Source organism: Chlamydotis macqueenii, chromosome 5, assembly GCF_036417535.1.
Source record: "Chlamydotis macqueenii isolate bChlMac1 chromosome 5, bChlMac1.mat, whole genome shotgun sequence".
Lineage (NCBI taxonomy): Eukaryota > Metazoa > Chordata > Aves > Otidiformes > Otididae > Chlamydotis > Chlamydotis macqueenii.
Window position 1 is genome coordinate 55,479,672 of NC_141560.1, and position 17,031 is coordinate 55,496,702.

Here is a 17,031-nt window from a genome sequence, read left to right on the forward strand (position 1 = left end):
AAATGTTCCCGCCGCGCCGAGCATTCTCGGGGAGATGGGGCGATAAGGGGAGGAAATGACGGAGAGTCACCTCAGCGCCACCCAGCCCCAGCTGCCCTGCCCGTAGGGGCCCGGCCGCCACAGCGGCGACGGCGGCTACACCCTGGCCCCGGCGGCCGCTAGCAGCCCGTTTCCCCGGCGGGAGCTGGACTCCCACTGCAGGGCGGGCGGCAGTGGCCTGGCCCGGAGGCAGATACGACGGACACCGGTGAGACCGCGGCCAGGCCGGCGCTCACAGCAGCGTCCGAGTGAGGCGGCCGGCGTCCCGCCCCGCCCCGCCCCGCCCCGCCCTCGCCCATCTCCTCAGGGCTGCGCCCCGCCCCCTGCCCCGCGCCAGCGCTGCGGGCCGGGACCCGGCCGGAAGTGAGCGCACGGCGGCGGCTGTTGAGCGGCAGGAGGGGGCTGCCTCTAGCCCCGCGCGCGCGTTCCCAGCGGCGGGAGGGCGGAAGGGACATGGCCGTTGCCGCGGGGCGGCGGCGCTGCGAGGTAGGCGCGGGAAGCCCGCCGCCAGGCCTCGGGACGAGGTCGGGGCTCCGCTCCCTCCCCCCGGTCCCGTTCCTCCCTGCCGGTGTCCGCTTGCTCCCCACCCCACCTCTCAGCTTCTCCTTCTCCTCCCTCAGGGGTCCCCGCGCCGCAAGGCGCCCCTCTGCCTCCGGGCGCTCCCGGCTGGGCCTCGGCGCGGCTCCGGGTCCGGCTGGTGCTCCCCGCGCCGCCGGGGCAGCACCTGCGAGCGGCGGGGCCCGGGGCTCGGGCCGTGGTGGCGGGTGGGCGGCGGGGTCGGGGCCGAGGTCGGGGTCAGCGCCCCCCGCACGATCGTCCCCGCCGCTTCGTGTCCGTGCGGGCTCCTGCGAGGCGGCGGCGCTGCCTGCTGAGAGCTCTCCCCCGGCTGGCGGCGTTGTCCGAGGCGCTGGAGCGGTGCTGCTTGGGACACGGAGCCGTGATCCCGGGGCGTCGTGAGGAGCTGCCTGCGCGTCAGGGCGCTGCGGGTGTCAGAGGCGCTTTCTGTTCCCGAGGGTACGGGCGTGTTGGGGTGGCAGGTGGCAGCCACCCGGCGCTGAGCAGGGGGCATTTGGGAAGACTTGAGGGAGCTGGAGTGCTCGCCCTGTGTGGCGGGGACCTTGGCTGGCGCCGCAGAGACCCACCGCGTTTACATTCCCTTTTGATTCCTCTTCTTGAGTGGGTTAACTAACCTCGGGTCTGTGCGTTACCCTGGTTCTGCAGAAGTTGACTGTTTACCAAGCTGATCCTTAAACAGCTGTGCGGTTTCCTCCGGGAGCTTTTCAGACGGTAGCACTAATGCATGGAAGCGTGTAACTGGCTCACTGTTCGCAACTTGATCGAGTTTATTGTTGGGCATTAGTGCAATAAAAAAAGGTACACTTGCATCTTTCTTAGCGCAAGTAACCTCCCACTCACAGCTATGCTGGTTTTGAGGAAAGAGAATACAGTAATAAGATGCACTCAAAAAGAAAAAAAAAAAGGAGCTTGGAAGAAAATAAAATTTCTGATGCCCTTCCTCATCATTCTGTTACTTACTGTTGCTGTCCTAGAGCACAACACAGTTAAGCTGATTTGGGGTGGGGGAGAGATGCAGAGGTTTTAAATGATGACCTTGCATGTTTAATGCAAATCTTTTTCCAAAAGGAACTGAAAATTCAAGAAGAAATGTGTGATGTTTGTAAAAGATGTTGTGCAATACCTATAATTAGAATATATATATATACACACATACTTAAAATATAAACTATGTTCAAGAGTAGTAGTGATGGGTGATTTGTGAAGAATCCAGTGGGGAAGCAGAAATGGGGTGGAGGGAATTAAATCTGAGAGACAGAAGTATTTTGTTAGTTGGTTTTGTTAGCTTTGAAGGCAGTTGTGTCCTTCATTTCTCCACTACTGAGAGTAGGCCTGGAAAAAAACTTCCTTTATGCCTCTGGGAGGAAGAAAAGTTGCTTAATTTACTGCATTTGGGGAGGTGGAAATGGGACTGTGATGCCCACCAAGTTATTTGCTTTGGTTTGGTTTTTTGAAAAAAAAAAAAAAAAAAAAAAATGAAAGCAAACTGAAGTAAAGCTAGTAAGAAGAAATGAACAGTGAAAGAAAGTTGGATAAAAAATAAAGGTAGTGTGAGAGAGCACAGGTAGAAGTAAAATAGCAAATACTTGAAGTTAAATGGCCTTTTGTTGGGGAGGGGGGAACCCAAACCAAGCTGAACAAAATGTAATTAAAACTTTGCTTAAAAAATAAAAATGCTGAGGTGATGTTTTGGTTTGTTTTTTTTTTGTTATGTTAGTCTTTCATATGGGACCAAAACCAAACCAGTATAGGGCTATATAGAAAAATGCATGCTAGATTAGAGCAGGATTGCATGTTGTTTGTCTTTAAACTCTTGAACAGTCTTAAGGCTATTTTATGGAAGCTTTAAAAATTGCAATAAGTTAACATTGACAGGTAGGGCAGTATAAGCATAATGCTAACAGGACTAGAAGTAGTAAAATATAGTATGTGTTTTAAGGTCAGCCTTAATGACATTCAGATAATGATTCTCCATGTTCAGTTTTAGAAGTATTGCCTTTTAGTGTCTGCAGTTAGTGCAGAAATTACTGTGGCATTTATTTATTAATTTTTAGAATAGTATAACAAACTTAAGAGAGTATTGCACAAATGTAAATTGTTTGCTTCATGGAAGTGTAACTGTAAACATATTCCTCTATTTTAAGTAGAAGATGTGGATGTGTGATTACTTACCAGAACTAGAGTTCTGTTTTTATCAACAGTGGTCAATAACATCAGTCATCTAATACAGCATTCATGCAGCCCCTTTGTACGTGAGAAGGTTGCTGTGATGTCAGTTTTTGCAGAAGAATGCAGAAATTGTTTCTAGACTGGACAAGTAAGTGAAGGAGGAAATGTTTCAAAGTGTGCCAGTAATGATAAACCTTGCTTAATCTATAAAAGATTTAGATTAAAATGTTTTCCTCAAAGCTCACATTAAAAAAAAAAAACTTACGAGAAAAATTACTTTGATGTATACTGTAGTAGAAATACAACCTGATATTATTTACTTCGAGTAACTTTAGTTTGTTCCAAGTGGTGGTCACTTCAGAGGGCTTTCATTGGGAAAATTGAGGTAGAGAGAGAAGGTGTGTCTGCATATTTCATGTAACTTGTAATTTTCAGGTGGGTAATATTAAAGTTATAAACAAAACATCACTTACAAAAAACCAAACATAATTGTAAACTCACAGTATGTAGTGTATGAGGACTTTGTGGTATTTGTGTTAGGAGTATGTCACTAATTCAGGTCAGGAGGTTGCTTACTGCGTGATGAGGTAGATGAAATAATTTGGTCCATATAGAATTTGAAGCTTGTAGGTTTCAGTATTCTAGTTGATGTTAATAGTTATAGAAGGCACATCAAAAGCAGGTCATCAACAACTGATAAGGTCTTTTACTTAGATTGTAGTCACAGCAAAAAAGCAGAGGGTGGTGACAATGCTGAGTTATAAGGTGAGTGCTGAAAGTTTAGATGAGTTCAGCATGCAGCTGGACAAATTCCTGGAGGAAAAATTATAGAATCATAGAATGGTTAGAGTTGGAAGGGACCTTCAAAGGTCATCTAGTCCAACTCCCCTGCAAGGAGCAGGGACATCCCCGACTAGATGAGGTTGCTCAGAGCCTCATCCAACCTGGCCTTGAACATTTCTAGGGATGGGGCTTCTACCACCTTTCTGGGCCACCTGTTCCAGTGTTCTATAACTCGCATTGTAAAAAATTTTTTCCTAATTTCCAATCTAAATCTACCCCCCACTATTTTAAAACCATTACTCCTTGTCCTATTGCAACAGGCCCTACTAAACAGCCTTTCCCCATCTTTCTTGTAGGCCCCCTTGAGGTACTGGAAGACCGCTGTCAGGTCTCCCCGGAGCCTCCTCTTCTCCAGGCTGAACAGCCCCAACTCTCTCAGCCTGTCCTCATAGGAGAGGTGCTCCAGCCCTTTTATCATCTTTGTGGCCCTCCTCTGGACCTTCTCCAACTGGTCATCAGGGGTCTTAATATTAGAGAAGTTACCTCAGGATTCAGGAAGTCCTTGAGTGGCAAATTAGTGGAGACTAGAAGAGTATTTTGAGGAAGTGTTATTACATGCTTCCCTTGGTTTAACTTTTTTGCCATTTGCATTTCTGAAGCCACCCTTAAGAGACAAATTAAAGGTGAGGTGAATCTTTGATCTCACTGAATATAGCCATCCTGTTCAGTTTTCTACCATTGTAGTGTTTAAAAAAAAAAGTAATCATTGAATCAATGTGTCTAATAAGCATTTGGTATTTTCTTATGTATGCAGCAAAAAGGTACATGTGAACAATGCGTTTATTCTGTCAGTTAATAGTCAACAATTCTGCTTAATACTTTCCTAAATACTAGGTTTATCACTGAGAAGCATCTGCTGGTTATAACTGAAACTGTGCAAGTTTTCTGCCTGAGGGGAAACTCATCTGCTGAAGCAAGTGGTAGAAGTAATTTGGCTACTGCAGCAGAATTGCATTTGGTTAGGCTGGTAGGTTGATACTAATACAGAGATACAGAGTTAAATCTGGGACAGAGCCGTGGTGACATGGTTTTGTCTCCCTATTCTAGTAATGGTTTTGATTACTTGGTTGAAGGTGTGTGCTGTGCACAGGGAATAGAATAGGATCTTTGTGGGGGAGGATTGTTTTCGTCTCCATGTGTTAATAGCCGCTGGACGTTGCATCATGGACTTCCTGCATTTTACTGCATTTTGAATGCTTTGTGAAATTAGGAGGATATTTGCAGGGCTTACTTCAGACATGTAACTTAAGAAAATTTGGGATTTTACCATGGTCCTCTGTGTTGTAGAATGTTGTAAAACTATATGGAAGGTGTTTGGGCGGCTCTGTTTGGGTAATTAAAGCAGAAAGCATGAATGTTTCTTTCCTCTCTTCTATGTCCTCCCCATCCTCTAGACACTTTTCTGTATTTTGATTTAATTGGTTGCGTAGTTTAAAATGTCTGCCTTCTGCTTAGTACCACTGGTATTTGGATTAGTGGAAATACTCGTGTAAATAGGTGCTCCAGGTAATTTGTCACGTTCTGCTGTGATCAGGCCTGCACTTCATGAATAACTAAAACTTTGTCTGCGGTATTGCTGCCTGGATAATGCCCTGAGCACCTGTGTCACCTTCTCGCAACTGACCCTGCTTTGAGCAGGTAATGGAACTAGAGACCCCCTGAGGCACTTCCAGTCTTAATTGTTCCGTGAAGGTGGTATTCCAGAGTAAAATTGTTTTTCAAATCATGTGTTACTGCACAACTTATTCACCTGGGGAATCAAAATATGTGGGGCGATGGCATTACTTAAAAAATAAATAAAACCAAACCCTAAAACAGTAGCAAATGTTGATTCTGTGTGCAATATTTTGTGTTGCATGAGTGTTTTCAAGTACCTTTTGAAAAGAGGGATTCATGGAAAAAAGTGTGAATCATAAGGGTGACATGGAGAAAAGCAGAACTTTAGAGATGACTGAAAAGCAAGAGAACCAGTAAACAGTTTTTAAAAGCAAACTTCTGAAACAGAATGAGTGAATATGAAAGCATTATTCTGTAAGGAGAAACATTGCAACAGAACTAAAATTCTTAGCCTTTGTCAAACAATGCTGGTAATACGCTTGGCTGTAAGGCGTGGAAAAAAAAAAATCTTGGCCAAGTACATCAGAATGAAACAGCCTGGGATGCCATCAGTTTCATTATTGCTTTTTCTGGTATCTGCATCCAGAAAATACTGGGCAGGAGCAGAATTGCGGGTAAAATGTTAGAAGGCTTAGAACAAAATAGGGATAAATATGGAGATGCAAAAGCTGGTGAGTAGTTCTACAGCTGATGAAACTAACGTCAAGTTTTCTGTTGATTTGTGTCTTCAACTGTTTAGCTTTAAGGACTTCTTGCCATGATTCAAGCATTTATAAAGATTATCCTGTAATAAATCCATGGTGTCCAATAATATGAGCTCATGCTACTGTTTTTTTTTTTCTAGTTGTGACACCTAACATTCTTGCTGGTGTTGAGTTGCTTGTTTTTATGAAATTTATATGAAATTTCATTATCTTTGAGACCCTTATCTCTTCAACAGATCTAAATGAAATGGTGATTTGGCTCAAAATTTGAGGGGAGGAGTATAGCAGCACAAATAAGCTAAAGAAGCTTGCAAACATACTGTACCAAATCCACATGTATCCACATCTGCTACCGGTGTAGTGGCTTGCAGTGGCTAATGGTGCAAACTACTGATGCAAGAAGGGGAAGAGTACTTTGTGGCAATGGAAAACACATGAGCTGTAGGTAGTTGTAGCTGTCTACCCGGAGATTTGACTGGAACATCATGACAGATGCTTGTACCCGTGGTCTCTCTTGGAACATTGATAAAAAAAATCAAGATTCTACAGTTACAAAGTATGCCATATATGGTAAGAGTCTTCTGCACAGTGTCATGGATTAAAATTTATTTAAATGGAAGAGTTCATAAGTGTTTTTTTTAAGCACTGAAACGGCAGAGGCTGGATTTTCCAAGGAATTTGTTGCCAATATTGAAAGACCTTGAAGCATTCCTGGAGGCTTCCTGTTCTATTACTAGAAACAAGCTATTCTTACCTAGCTCTCAAGATCAGAGGCTTTGTGATGAAATTGTACTTTTTAGATGTAAATGAATTTTCAAAGTGAAAGTTAAGAGATGCAGTTGCTGGTCATGGTACAGCTGTTTAGGTATTCACAAGCAGAATGATTTCAGCAAAACAGAAATGAGTGCTGGTTCAGGGTTTGTGCCCAATTAAAAATTACACCTGTATTTAAGCTAGTGAAATTGTATTTGAAGATTCTGTAGATACCACCTGGAAACCAAATGGATTAAGTGTTTCTGTTAACTGTTAATCTCATCTTTAAGGGAGCACTATCTAGTTTTGCTAAAATGACTGGATTAAAGAAGCTACTAAGTGTTTAGTGGGAAGAGTGTGATAGAATTGTATACCTGAAACACTAGCCTTTCAGGACTTCTTATGTACACATTATTGAAAAACTTTTAATTTAAACAAAACAGTATTTTAAAAAATACTTGACTTATGACATGACTTCTTGAAGTATCTGTTCAGTTGTTTCTTGATGTGTAGCAATTAAATGCATCTGGCAGAGAGGGCTTTTGAATATCAAAGTTCTTCTGTGTTTCTTGCTAAGGAGTTTTCCTGCTGTGGCAAATGTCTTGCTATGAATGCCTTTCCAGATGATTAGTACTTTCCGTAGTATATTACTACTGCTGTCTTATTTTGCTACATTTTCCCTGTTATCCCGTAAAACTGCTACCATTTCTGGTATGCAGGCAAGATTTGTTAATTCTTAAGTTAACTATAATTCAATATTAGACAAATGCCTCAAATCGTTTTTTAATTAATGGCAAAATAACCACAGAGTTATTGTGAAAATTACACTTGTTTTGAGGAAGCTCTGGCTACTGTGTGTCAGGGCATTACTTTATAAGGAATGCAGGAAATGGTCTGACTTGTTATCATTGCTTCTGTATTTAGTGCTTGGACTCTAGGGAATTTATGTGCACTGATTTGTGATAGCTATAAAGTATTTCTTGAGAATGAATTACCAGATAATCTGTTCTGTGCTTGTTTAGTGCTAGGACAAATTATAAATAGAATGTTAAAAGTCTTGGAGTTTTTTGAAAAGAAAATTGTTGTGCAACTCTTCTTAAGTAGAGAAGAATGTTAACATATACACAAGCAGATGGTGAGATTACCTCTACTTAAGGTGATAGGGTTTATCTCTGATAAAGTCATCCCTTGCTTGTTAGGACAGGAAACTAATTTAGATTTTGGGAGTCTTTGTCCTGATAGAGATGTAATATCCTGTACTGATTCTTCTGAAGTTTCTTACCAAACACCTATACATTCCTCATTAGAAAAAAAATTATTCTTCACAGTTCAATTTTATGTATTTGTCAGATTAGTGTGTATGTAAATATATGTTGTTTATTTTATGTAAGCTTCTGTAAGTGAAAATCTGGTTTGAAATTAGTTTCCATTCCGTGTCGAGGCTTTGATCTGAAGGGGATGGTCAGACATCTTGCTGGTTTTTGATATTAGTAAAGTTTTGTTGCTGTATTTAAGTGCATTTTACTCCTTTGAAATAGTGAATAATGAGCAATACTTGATTAAATAACGTTACGTAGCAACACATAGGTACTTGACAGAGCAAATTAACTGTAGACTCTAAACACATTTATTCAAAATTGTCACCAAGGAGGTGTTGCTCTTAGGGAAACTCTTCTAGTCTGGAGTCAGAGAAGAGGTCTACAGACTCATGTCTGATCACTTCTGATTAAGTAATATTTTCTTTAAGTATTCAAAGTTAACTAAGTCGCACTGCAAGGGACTGATTACCTTTCGTCAAGGCTGTAGATAAATTGGGTGGTTGAGATTTTTAGATCTGCTAACAAAGCTTGAAGCAAGCAGTATTGGTGAGTTACTGCTAGGGCTGTGTAAATACAGTGACTTTGTATAAACTTTGAATGTGTTAATTTAACTTCAAATTTAGGGGAGAAATACGTGGTGTAGGAAGTTGTTTTATCACTTTCAAATTTCTGTTGTAATCCCTTCAGTTCCTTCTAGTTTTCTTTTTTTTAATTAAAAAAAAAAGGAAAGCATTTGACCCATTTTTTGGTGTTTGGAAAGACAATTGTGCTCTTGAAGGTGAACAGATTGACGGTTGAAAACTGATTGTTACTGTTACTTAAAATAGTGTGCAGCAGCTGAGATGAGAACAATCTTGACTCTTTAAGGATTACTTCTAGGTCTTCTGGTGACTTCCAGTTGCTGCAGACTTCTTGTGAATTCCTATGGTATGGTCAGTAGTGGTTCAGGTATCTCTTTTTCTGGTTTCTGGGATTTGAATTGAAATATATTCTGAGCATTTGAGAGGAGTTCCCTGCTGATGGATGGTCCAAATGGAATTTGCCCTTCTCTTCATAAATGTTGGAGAAGTTTAAATTCTACTCACTCTCTCCCTTTAAACTTAGGTGGCTACAAAGTTGTAAGTTCAAAGTGAAGCTAAACTTCTTATGTGAAAATGTTAACTGATGTGGTGTGATTAGCATTTAGAGGAAGGCCTGTCTTTATTTTAATCATGCTTATGCCTAGGGAGCTTTCTTAAAACTGGCATGCAGGATAAAGTTTTGCTAAAACTATCGCAATTTTATAAGGTTTTTTAAAAATCAGTTTTTAACTTCAAACTTTTTGAAAATTACAGTCTGCTTATAAAATTTGGCAGAAATTTATACATTGGTTTGGTTTTAGAAGTTTCCCAAGGACAGGACTTAAATACAGTGATCAAATTAAGTGCATATATCTTGCAAAAATACAAGTAAAATTCAACTTTTCAGATAATCACTAATAATAATTTTATTCTGTCTTGAATACTGGAAGTCATTGAATTTGTCAATGCAATTGTGCAATCATATACTGACAAAAATGCAGTGAAATGTGAAATTGTAAAATAAACAAGAAATTATTGGACAGTTGAGATTCTTAGATGTTACAAATGAGTGTGCTGCAGTAGCTGTGCACCATAGAATCATAGAATGGTTAGGGTTGGAAGGGACCTTCAAAGGTCATCTAGTCCAACCCCCCTGCAAGGAGCAGGGACATCCCTGACTAGGTCAGGTTGCTCAGAGCCTCATCCAGCCTGGCCTTGAACGTTTTCAGAGATGGGGCTTCCACCACCTTTCTGGGCAACCTGTTCCAGTGTTCTATAACTCGTATTGTAAAAAATTTTTTCCTAATTTCTAATCTAAATCTACACCCCTCTATTTTAAAACCATTACCTCTCGTCCTATCGCAACAGGCCCTACTAAACAGCCTTTCCCCATCTTTCTTGTAGGCCCCCTTGAGGTACTGGAAGACCGCTATCAGGTCTCCCTGGAGCCTCCTCTTCTCCAGGCTGAACAGCCCCAACTCTCTCAGCCTGTCCTCATAGGAGAGGTGCTCCAGCCCTTTTATCATCTTCGTGGCCCTCCTCTGGACCTTCTCCAACTGGTCCATGTCCTTCTTGTGTTGGGGGCTCCAGAACTGGACACAGTACTCCAGGTGGGGTCTCACCAGGGCAGAGTAGAGGGGGAGAATCACCTCCCTCGACTTGTTGGCCACGCTCCTCTTGATGCAGCCCAGGATGCGGTTGGCCTTCTGGGCCGCAAGGGCGCATTGCCTGCTCATGTTGAGCTTCTCATCCACCAGCACTCCCAAGTCCTTCTCCTCAGGGCTGCTCTCAATCCATTCCCCGCCCAGCCTGTCTTTGTGCCTGGGATTGCCATGACCCAGGTGCAGGACCTTGCACTTGGCCTGGTTGAACTTCATGAGGTTGGCACGGGCACACCTCTCCAGCCTGTCAAGGTCCCTCTGGATGGCATCCCTCCCTTCCAGCGTGTCGACGGCACCACACAACTTGGTGTCATCGGCGAACTTGCTGAGGGTGCACTCTATCCCACTGTCCATGTTGCCGACAAAGATGTTGAACAGGGCCGGGCCCAGCACGGACCCCTGAGGGACGCCACTGGTGACCGGTCTCCACATGGACATTGAGCCGTTGACCACCACTCTCTGAGTGCGGCCATCCAGCCAACTCCTTATCCACCAAGTGGTCCGTCCATCAAACCCATGTCTCTCTAGTTTAGAGAGAAGGATGTCGTGTGGGACAGTGTCAAAAGCTTTGCACAAGTCCAGGTAGATGATGTCAGTTGCTCGTCCCTTGTCCACCAATGCCGTCACCCCGTCATAGAAGGCCACCAGATTGGTCAGGCACGATCTGCCCTTGGTGAAGCCATGTTGGCTGTCACCAGCCACCTCCTTGCTCTCCATGTGCCTTAGCATGGTTTCCAGGAGAATCTGCTCCATGACCTTGCCAGGCACAGAGGTGAGGCTGACCGGCCTGTAGTTACCTGGCTCTTCCTTATTCCCCTTTTTGAAAATTGGGGTTATGTTCCCTCTCTTCCAGTCATCGGGGACCTCACCAGACCGCCACGACTTCTCAAATACGATAGCCAGTGGCTTGGCAACTTCAGCCGCCAGTTCCCTCAGGACCCGCGGATGGATCTCATCAGGCCCCATGGACTTGTGCACCTTCAGGTTCCTTAGATGATCCCGAACCTGCTCTTCGAGTACAATGGGCGGTTCTTCATTCTCGCAGTCCCATGTTTCCCAGTGCTAAGGAATGTGTGTTTATCTGCAGTCTTGACTGTGGAACAGAGACTTCTCATGAGTAGGAGACTCCTTGGCAAATATGGAGATTAAAGCTGTCAATTTCAGCAGAAAAATAAGACTTCCTACTTTTTAAAGGAACCAGTTGTTGTTTATATTTAATTACATTGAAGACTATATAATCTTGATACTTTTTCCTTAAGAAAAATCACTTCCTGCTGTGAATATCAAGCAACACCAGAATGTATTGATAATCTTCTTTGAAGTTGTAGCCCAGACAGTTCTGAATAGTCTCAGAAGGTGTGATCCTATTTTGTTTTTTTGAATAAAATTCAGGAAAAAAAAAAATCTGCTATTTACAGTCCTTGGGCAACAGCAAGACGGTGGAAACTGCACTTACCTCATGCTGCTGCTTCTTGGAAAAACCAAGTAGGAATTATTGAGAGGGCTTAAGTCAAGGTGTTCTTGCATCTGAAAATTTGTCATAGCAATTTTAACCAACCGTAAGTTAATGAAGCGATTAAAGCCTGCTTGGATATCTAGGCAATCTTGAGCAGTTGGTGTAGAGTATTCTAGACTTCTCATTGGGATGTTATCTGTGGCTAGCAGGCTTAGACCATCTACAGAATATTCAGTACGTCTTTGGGAGAAGGCTGAGAATGACTGTCTTGCTAACAGGAGGGTAGTAAATAACCAAATGGCACTGAACACCACAGCCGTGCTGTGAATGGGACCAAGGACTGGCACTGTCTGTGAAGGAAAGTAGCAAAGAAGTTTGATGCTTGTTGTTTGTTTTTGTTGTTTTGTTTTGTTTTGTTTTTTTTTAAATAAATTCCCTGATCAGGTTCAACACTTAGCTGTGCAAATAGGCAGTAGATAGGACAAGACTTCTTTCTAATGACAATAGTTGTGGCTTTAATGAATGACAAACTCTGCAGCTTAATGTATTGTATGGAAAAGGATCTGGATCTGGTGTCTGCTTTTTTCTGTAGACTTCATTTGTGTTGAGTATCCTTACGTCATGTAACCTTCAAAGCTCCTCCTTTAGACTATATTCCCCAGGACTTCAGCTGTGTGGTTTTCAGGATTTTGTAGCTTTGTTAGTCTGTCACTGTTTCAGTCCTTCTGAAGACACCTTCTTTCATTTAAATCTTGTCTTGGTACCTGTAACATCAGTTGTGGTTTGATCTTGCTTTGTGAAGGGTTTCACCTGATTTTGTTAGGCTTAGCTGAAATGTATAGAACCTCTTACAAAGATGTGTCCTTCACAGTATAAGCCACTGAAATGCAGTAGATAAAACAAAAGCTTGGCCAGAGTCTTAAAGTATCTGTTAGAAATCTGTTAAGAATCTTGCTGTTTGTGGCGAGTCCACAAAAGTACAGTCAGTTTGTTTAAAGCATATATCTCTCATCTGATTCAAGGGAAAAAAAAAATCTAATGGGTGTGAATAGCAAGGGAACATAAAGTCAGATTTCTGGGTTATTTACGTTATTTGCTGCAAAGACTCTTAATTTGTAGATTGTTGCATGACTTCAAACCCTGATGATTTCCGTCTAAAGGGCTCATCTGCTTCAGTGAAACTGTTTTAATGAGGGTTGCTGTTTATGTAACTCTCCTAGCAGAAACTCATTATTCATTATTTTTATCTTGCTACCTGATATGCATACTAGCTGTTGCTGGAAGACATCTTATCTTCTGGACTCAACTCTAACCTGTCTGTGTGTAAAAGCTGTGGAATAAAGTAGAAATAATATTGAAAAAGAACATTGTTCTTGTGGTAATCTCTTGTAAGATCGTTTTAATAAAGAGGCGTAGATACCATGGTGATTGTGGGAAGTTGTATAATAGTACCGAGCACAAGACTGGAATTGCGGAAATGTAAGATGTCATTTTCTTGGTGGTGGCCTTAAGCAGAAGTGATCTTTCAGAATATCTTCCCTTACCTAGAAGTGAATGATACTTTCTTTAAGAGGCTGTTAAGGGGATTACTTAATAAGCAGCTGTACTTAAATAGCTTGTTTTGCCCCAAGAAATACCATTTAATAAGCATTATTTCTCTTGTTAAGAGAGTAAGGTATAGCAATATTTTCCAAAGCGTCATTATGACCATCATAATCAGTTTCATATGTCTGTTTTTGTAATACGCTGAAACAAAGTGGAAGTCCTCTTGATAATGTGCTTTATCAATGCTAGATATTTGTATAGTCTTTAGAATGATTTCTAATTCTGAGATTGAACCTGGCTAAGTGTGCAAAATTGCTCAAATCTGAAAAGAGTACCTGAATGTAGCTTTTCTGTGTCAGGTTTAGTGGTGCAAAAAGAAACCAAGTACTTACTTTACCTAGTAGTTAAGTAGTAGTAAGAAAAGTAAGTGGATCTCACATAATTCAAAGGCTGTGGATTTAATTGTGTGGCTTCTCTTTTTAAGTTTGACCCCCTCCCCCCAAAAAATTGGTCTCTTTAAAATTTTATGTCCTGGTTTTCTGAAGGACACGTCAAACCTTGTCAGTTGGTGATGTATAGTGAATTAGTAGTTCTCCACGTATAATTTCATTTATATATTTCTGATGTTTCATTTCCCTTTCAGATCTGCTAAATCTATTCCAAAGCCAACGGTGGACGACCAGTACAAGAAAAGTGTTTGTTCTTTAGATGGACATCTGCTCTTGCGGTATGGCTCAGATATCCAGTAGCAATGGATTTAAACAGCGTTCATCACCTTCTTTGTCAGCCGCAAGGTCAAAAGATGTGGACAAAGAGGAGGCATTGCAGATGGAAGCTGAGGCATTAGCTAAGATGCAGAAAGAAAGAGGTGTAGCTGGTAATAAACAAACTTCTCATTCTTTAATCAGCACCACACAAAAAGCACAGTCTCATAACAAACAGGACCATGATCTCATGGTGTTTCCAGAGTCTGATGCCAAAAGCATGGAAGATAAATTAAGTACCATTGACATAGAGAAGCTTACTTCTGCTGAGCTAGAGAAACTGCTGCTGGATGACAGTTTTGAATCTAGTAAAGTACCTACATTACCAGTAAGTCCTATTTTGAACCCATCTGTGTCTTCACAATTTTATCTTGGGCCTACAGGTCAGAGAAGACAGTGGATGCCTGGGATACCACCACCTGTAACATGCACTTTACCTCCTATTTACCCCTCAGCTTCTTACACAAAACAGACTGGTGTATTTCAGAATGGATTCCATCCAAGTATGTCCTCCTATCACTCTAGAGAACCTATTTATCTTGGTCTTCCAAGACAGTCGCAATACATTTCATACCCAATGGCAGCTACTACAGCTTTCCATCCACAAGGAAGCCTATCTATATATCCTCCCGTACTTACACCAGAAATGGCAAAAGTATTTGACAAAATTGCAAGCACCTCAGAATTTCTGAAAAATGGGAAGTCAAGCACGGACTTGGAAATAACTGCTATGAAGTCTGCAGTTTCTAACCTACCAGCTTCAGAAAGCTGCAGGGATGTTAGTAAATTTGATTGGTTAGATTTGGATCCCCTAAGTAAACCTAAAGTGGATAGTGTGGAGACTTTAAATAAGGCAGAGAACGATGGAGAGAGGGCTTCAAGTATGACTGCTGGAGATCCGTGGGATGCTGTGCTGTTAGAAGAAAAGTTGTTAGTAACTTGTCATCTGGAAAGAAAAGTTAATGGGAAATCTTCTGGAGCAACAGTTACAAGGAGCCAGTCCTTAAACATGCGAACAACTCAACTTGTGAAGTTCCAGGGCCAAACAACACAGGTATGTAAATCAGTATTTTTAAATTGCACTATAATAGTAAAGATTAATCACAGTGTTTTAAGGACACTCTAAGGCCTGGATTTGTTTGTTAAATATTACTTGGCTTGAGCAGTGTCCAACTAATGTGATGTTACTGGCGTATGTATGTATTAGTGATATTCAGAAAATTGAACATTACTGCTGAACTAAATCCCATAGTAACTCTGACCTTTTGTAATCTTTCCACATTTACTGAGGAAATTGTTGTTTTTCAACACACTACAAAAAGAAATGGAAATAATCTTTAGAACAAGTATTTAAATCACATTGATAAATACTTGAATTAATAAGCAATTCACATGATACTACAAACTAAAAAGATGGTGAGTTAGACATTGAGACCTTTATCTAGAGCAGCTTTTATCTCAGATTTTGAAAAAAAAATTTTTTTGTCTTATTTTTGAACCTGTCAACTTTAAAAAAAAAATTATAAATAAACAGCACAGAAAGAACAGAAAGGTGGCATAGTCAAAACTCTTTTCTGCTTTCCCAGTATATCACCTGCAGTCTTTCACAGGGCCACTATAATTTTATTTCCTAGGCAGAAATCTTTCCTTATGTGCAGGAATGCTGTAGAGATCGTAACCAAACCTTTTTGGTTATACTGTTCTTGAAAGTGGGATGCCTGTTAGGTCAGAAACCCTGTACTTCTGTGCTGGAAGAAGGAAAACTATCTTTGAGATGTTGCTTTTATCAGACAGGGCAAAAGAGTGATTTCTGCTCTAAGATCAAGATCACTTTCATCAAAATTTGAAGACAAAAATGTCAACAGGGGACATTAGACACATGCAGTTTATATCAAAACTAGACTGTGCAGCAGATGATCAATACTGTAGCAATCTCATCTGATTAGTTATGCCCCCATAAGTGCATCGTACCCTTTTCCAAATCTGGTAAATAACTGTAGATTGTTTAACTTTTTTATAATTTAAAATTCTTTCTATGATGGTATCTTTTTTTACGATTGAACTATGTTTTAAAATATTAGTCACCTCACTAGAAAGTGAATATGAATGCTTCTGTGTTTTTCTTTTTTGGTGGAGAGAGTATAAAGACTGAAGGAGAAGTCTTCAGTGGAAAAGTCAACATGCTGGCGAGGGTGATAATGGCAGGAAAAATCGTATTTGTAGAAACTGGCTAGAGGCAGGGAGTAAAAGATTTGTTCACCTTGGAGACTTTGTATTGCAGCTGTTTTGAATCTTATGTATTGTCTTTCTAGGTGTTTTTAATAGACTAGGGACATGCCATAAAAAACAACTGTTATCAGTCAAGGATATTTTGCAAATGGGTTCTTAATTCTTCCCTCTACCCCTCTGCCAAACTGGGGAAGGTTTTTTTTTTTTCTCTGGAGAAGGAAGATTTACTAGACTTTGGCTTAAAGAGCGGTCTGAATTTCCATTGAAGTTAAATTTTTGGCCCCTCATTTGAAGGATTTCCTGTTTTTCTGGGCTAGTTGTCAGTATTCTGGCAGAAGTTTAATAGAAGGCCAGTGGAGATGGACCAAAAAAACCGAAATGCAAAATATTTCTTTACCTCTGCTTTTAAAGAATCACATATTTAATATTACGTGTGTGAAGATCTTCAGCCTGACTTAATTTTTTTTTTCCACTCACTGTTGAGCTGTGATATGTGAGCTCAGCTATTTCCTAGTATTTGGAGAGACATGTACATTTGAACTCTTTAGTAGTTTGCATCTTCAGTTTGTCTAATGTGTTATCTAGTGATGTGTTTGTCAGTTTTCTGGTGATGTTTGGTTGGTTGTAATGTAACTGTTGACTGGAATTGCTAGACTGTATTGGGTTAGTGCTTCTGAGGTGTTGTCTGTAGAAAGTAATATTTGACTGCTGCTGAATCCGTTTTTGTAAATCTATTTTTATAAATTCCAGGGTTTTTTTCAAGAATGCAGGATTTGAAGGGGTCTTTCCTGTTCAT

General features: G+C 41.3%; 1 protein-coding gene across 3 annotated transcripts in view; it reads left to right on the plus strand.

The window, feature by feature from the left end:
• The first annotated feature begins 397 nt into the window (after positions 1–397).
• PIK3C2A (phosphatidylinositol-4-phosphate 3-kinase catalytic subunit type 2 alpha) overlaps positions 398–17,031 on the plus strand; it is a 54,551-nt gene continuing 37,917 nt past the window's right edge. For 2 of the 3 annotated variants that reach the window (XM_086748018.1, XM_086748019.1), the window contains exons 1-2: positions 398–525; positions 13,886–15,060. In XM_086748018.1, coding sequence (XP_086604144.1) covers positions 13,951–15,060 — 1,110 coding nt within the window. In that variant the 5' untranslated portion in view covers positions 398–525; positions 13,886–13,950. The remainder of the gene's footprint in view (positions 526–13,885; positions 15,061–17,031) is intronic. The other variant, XM_086748020.1, reaches the window with a different exon arrangement.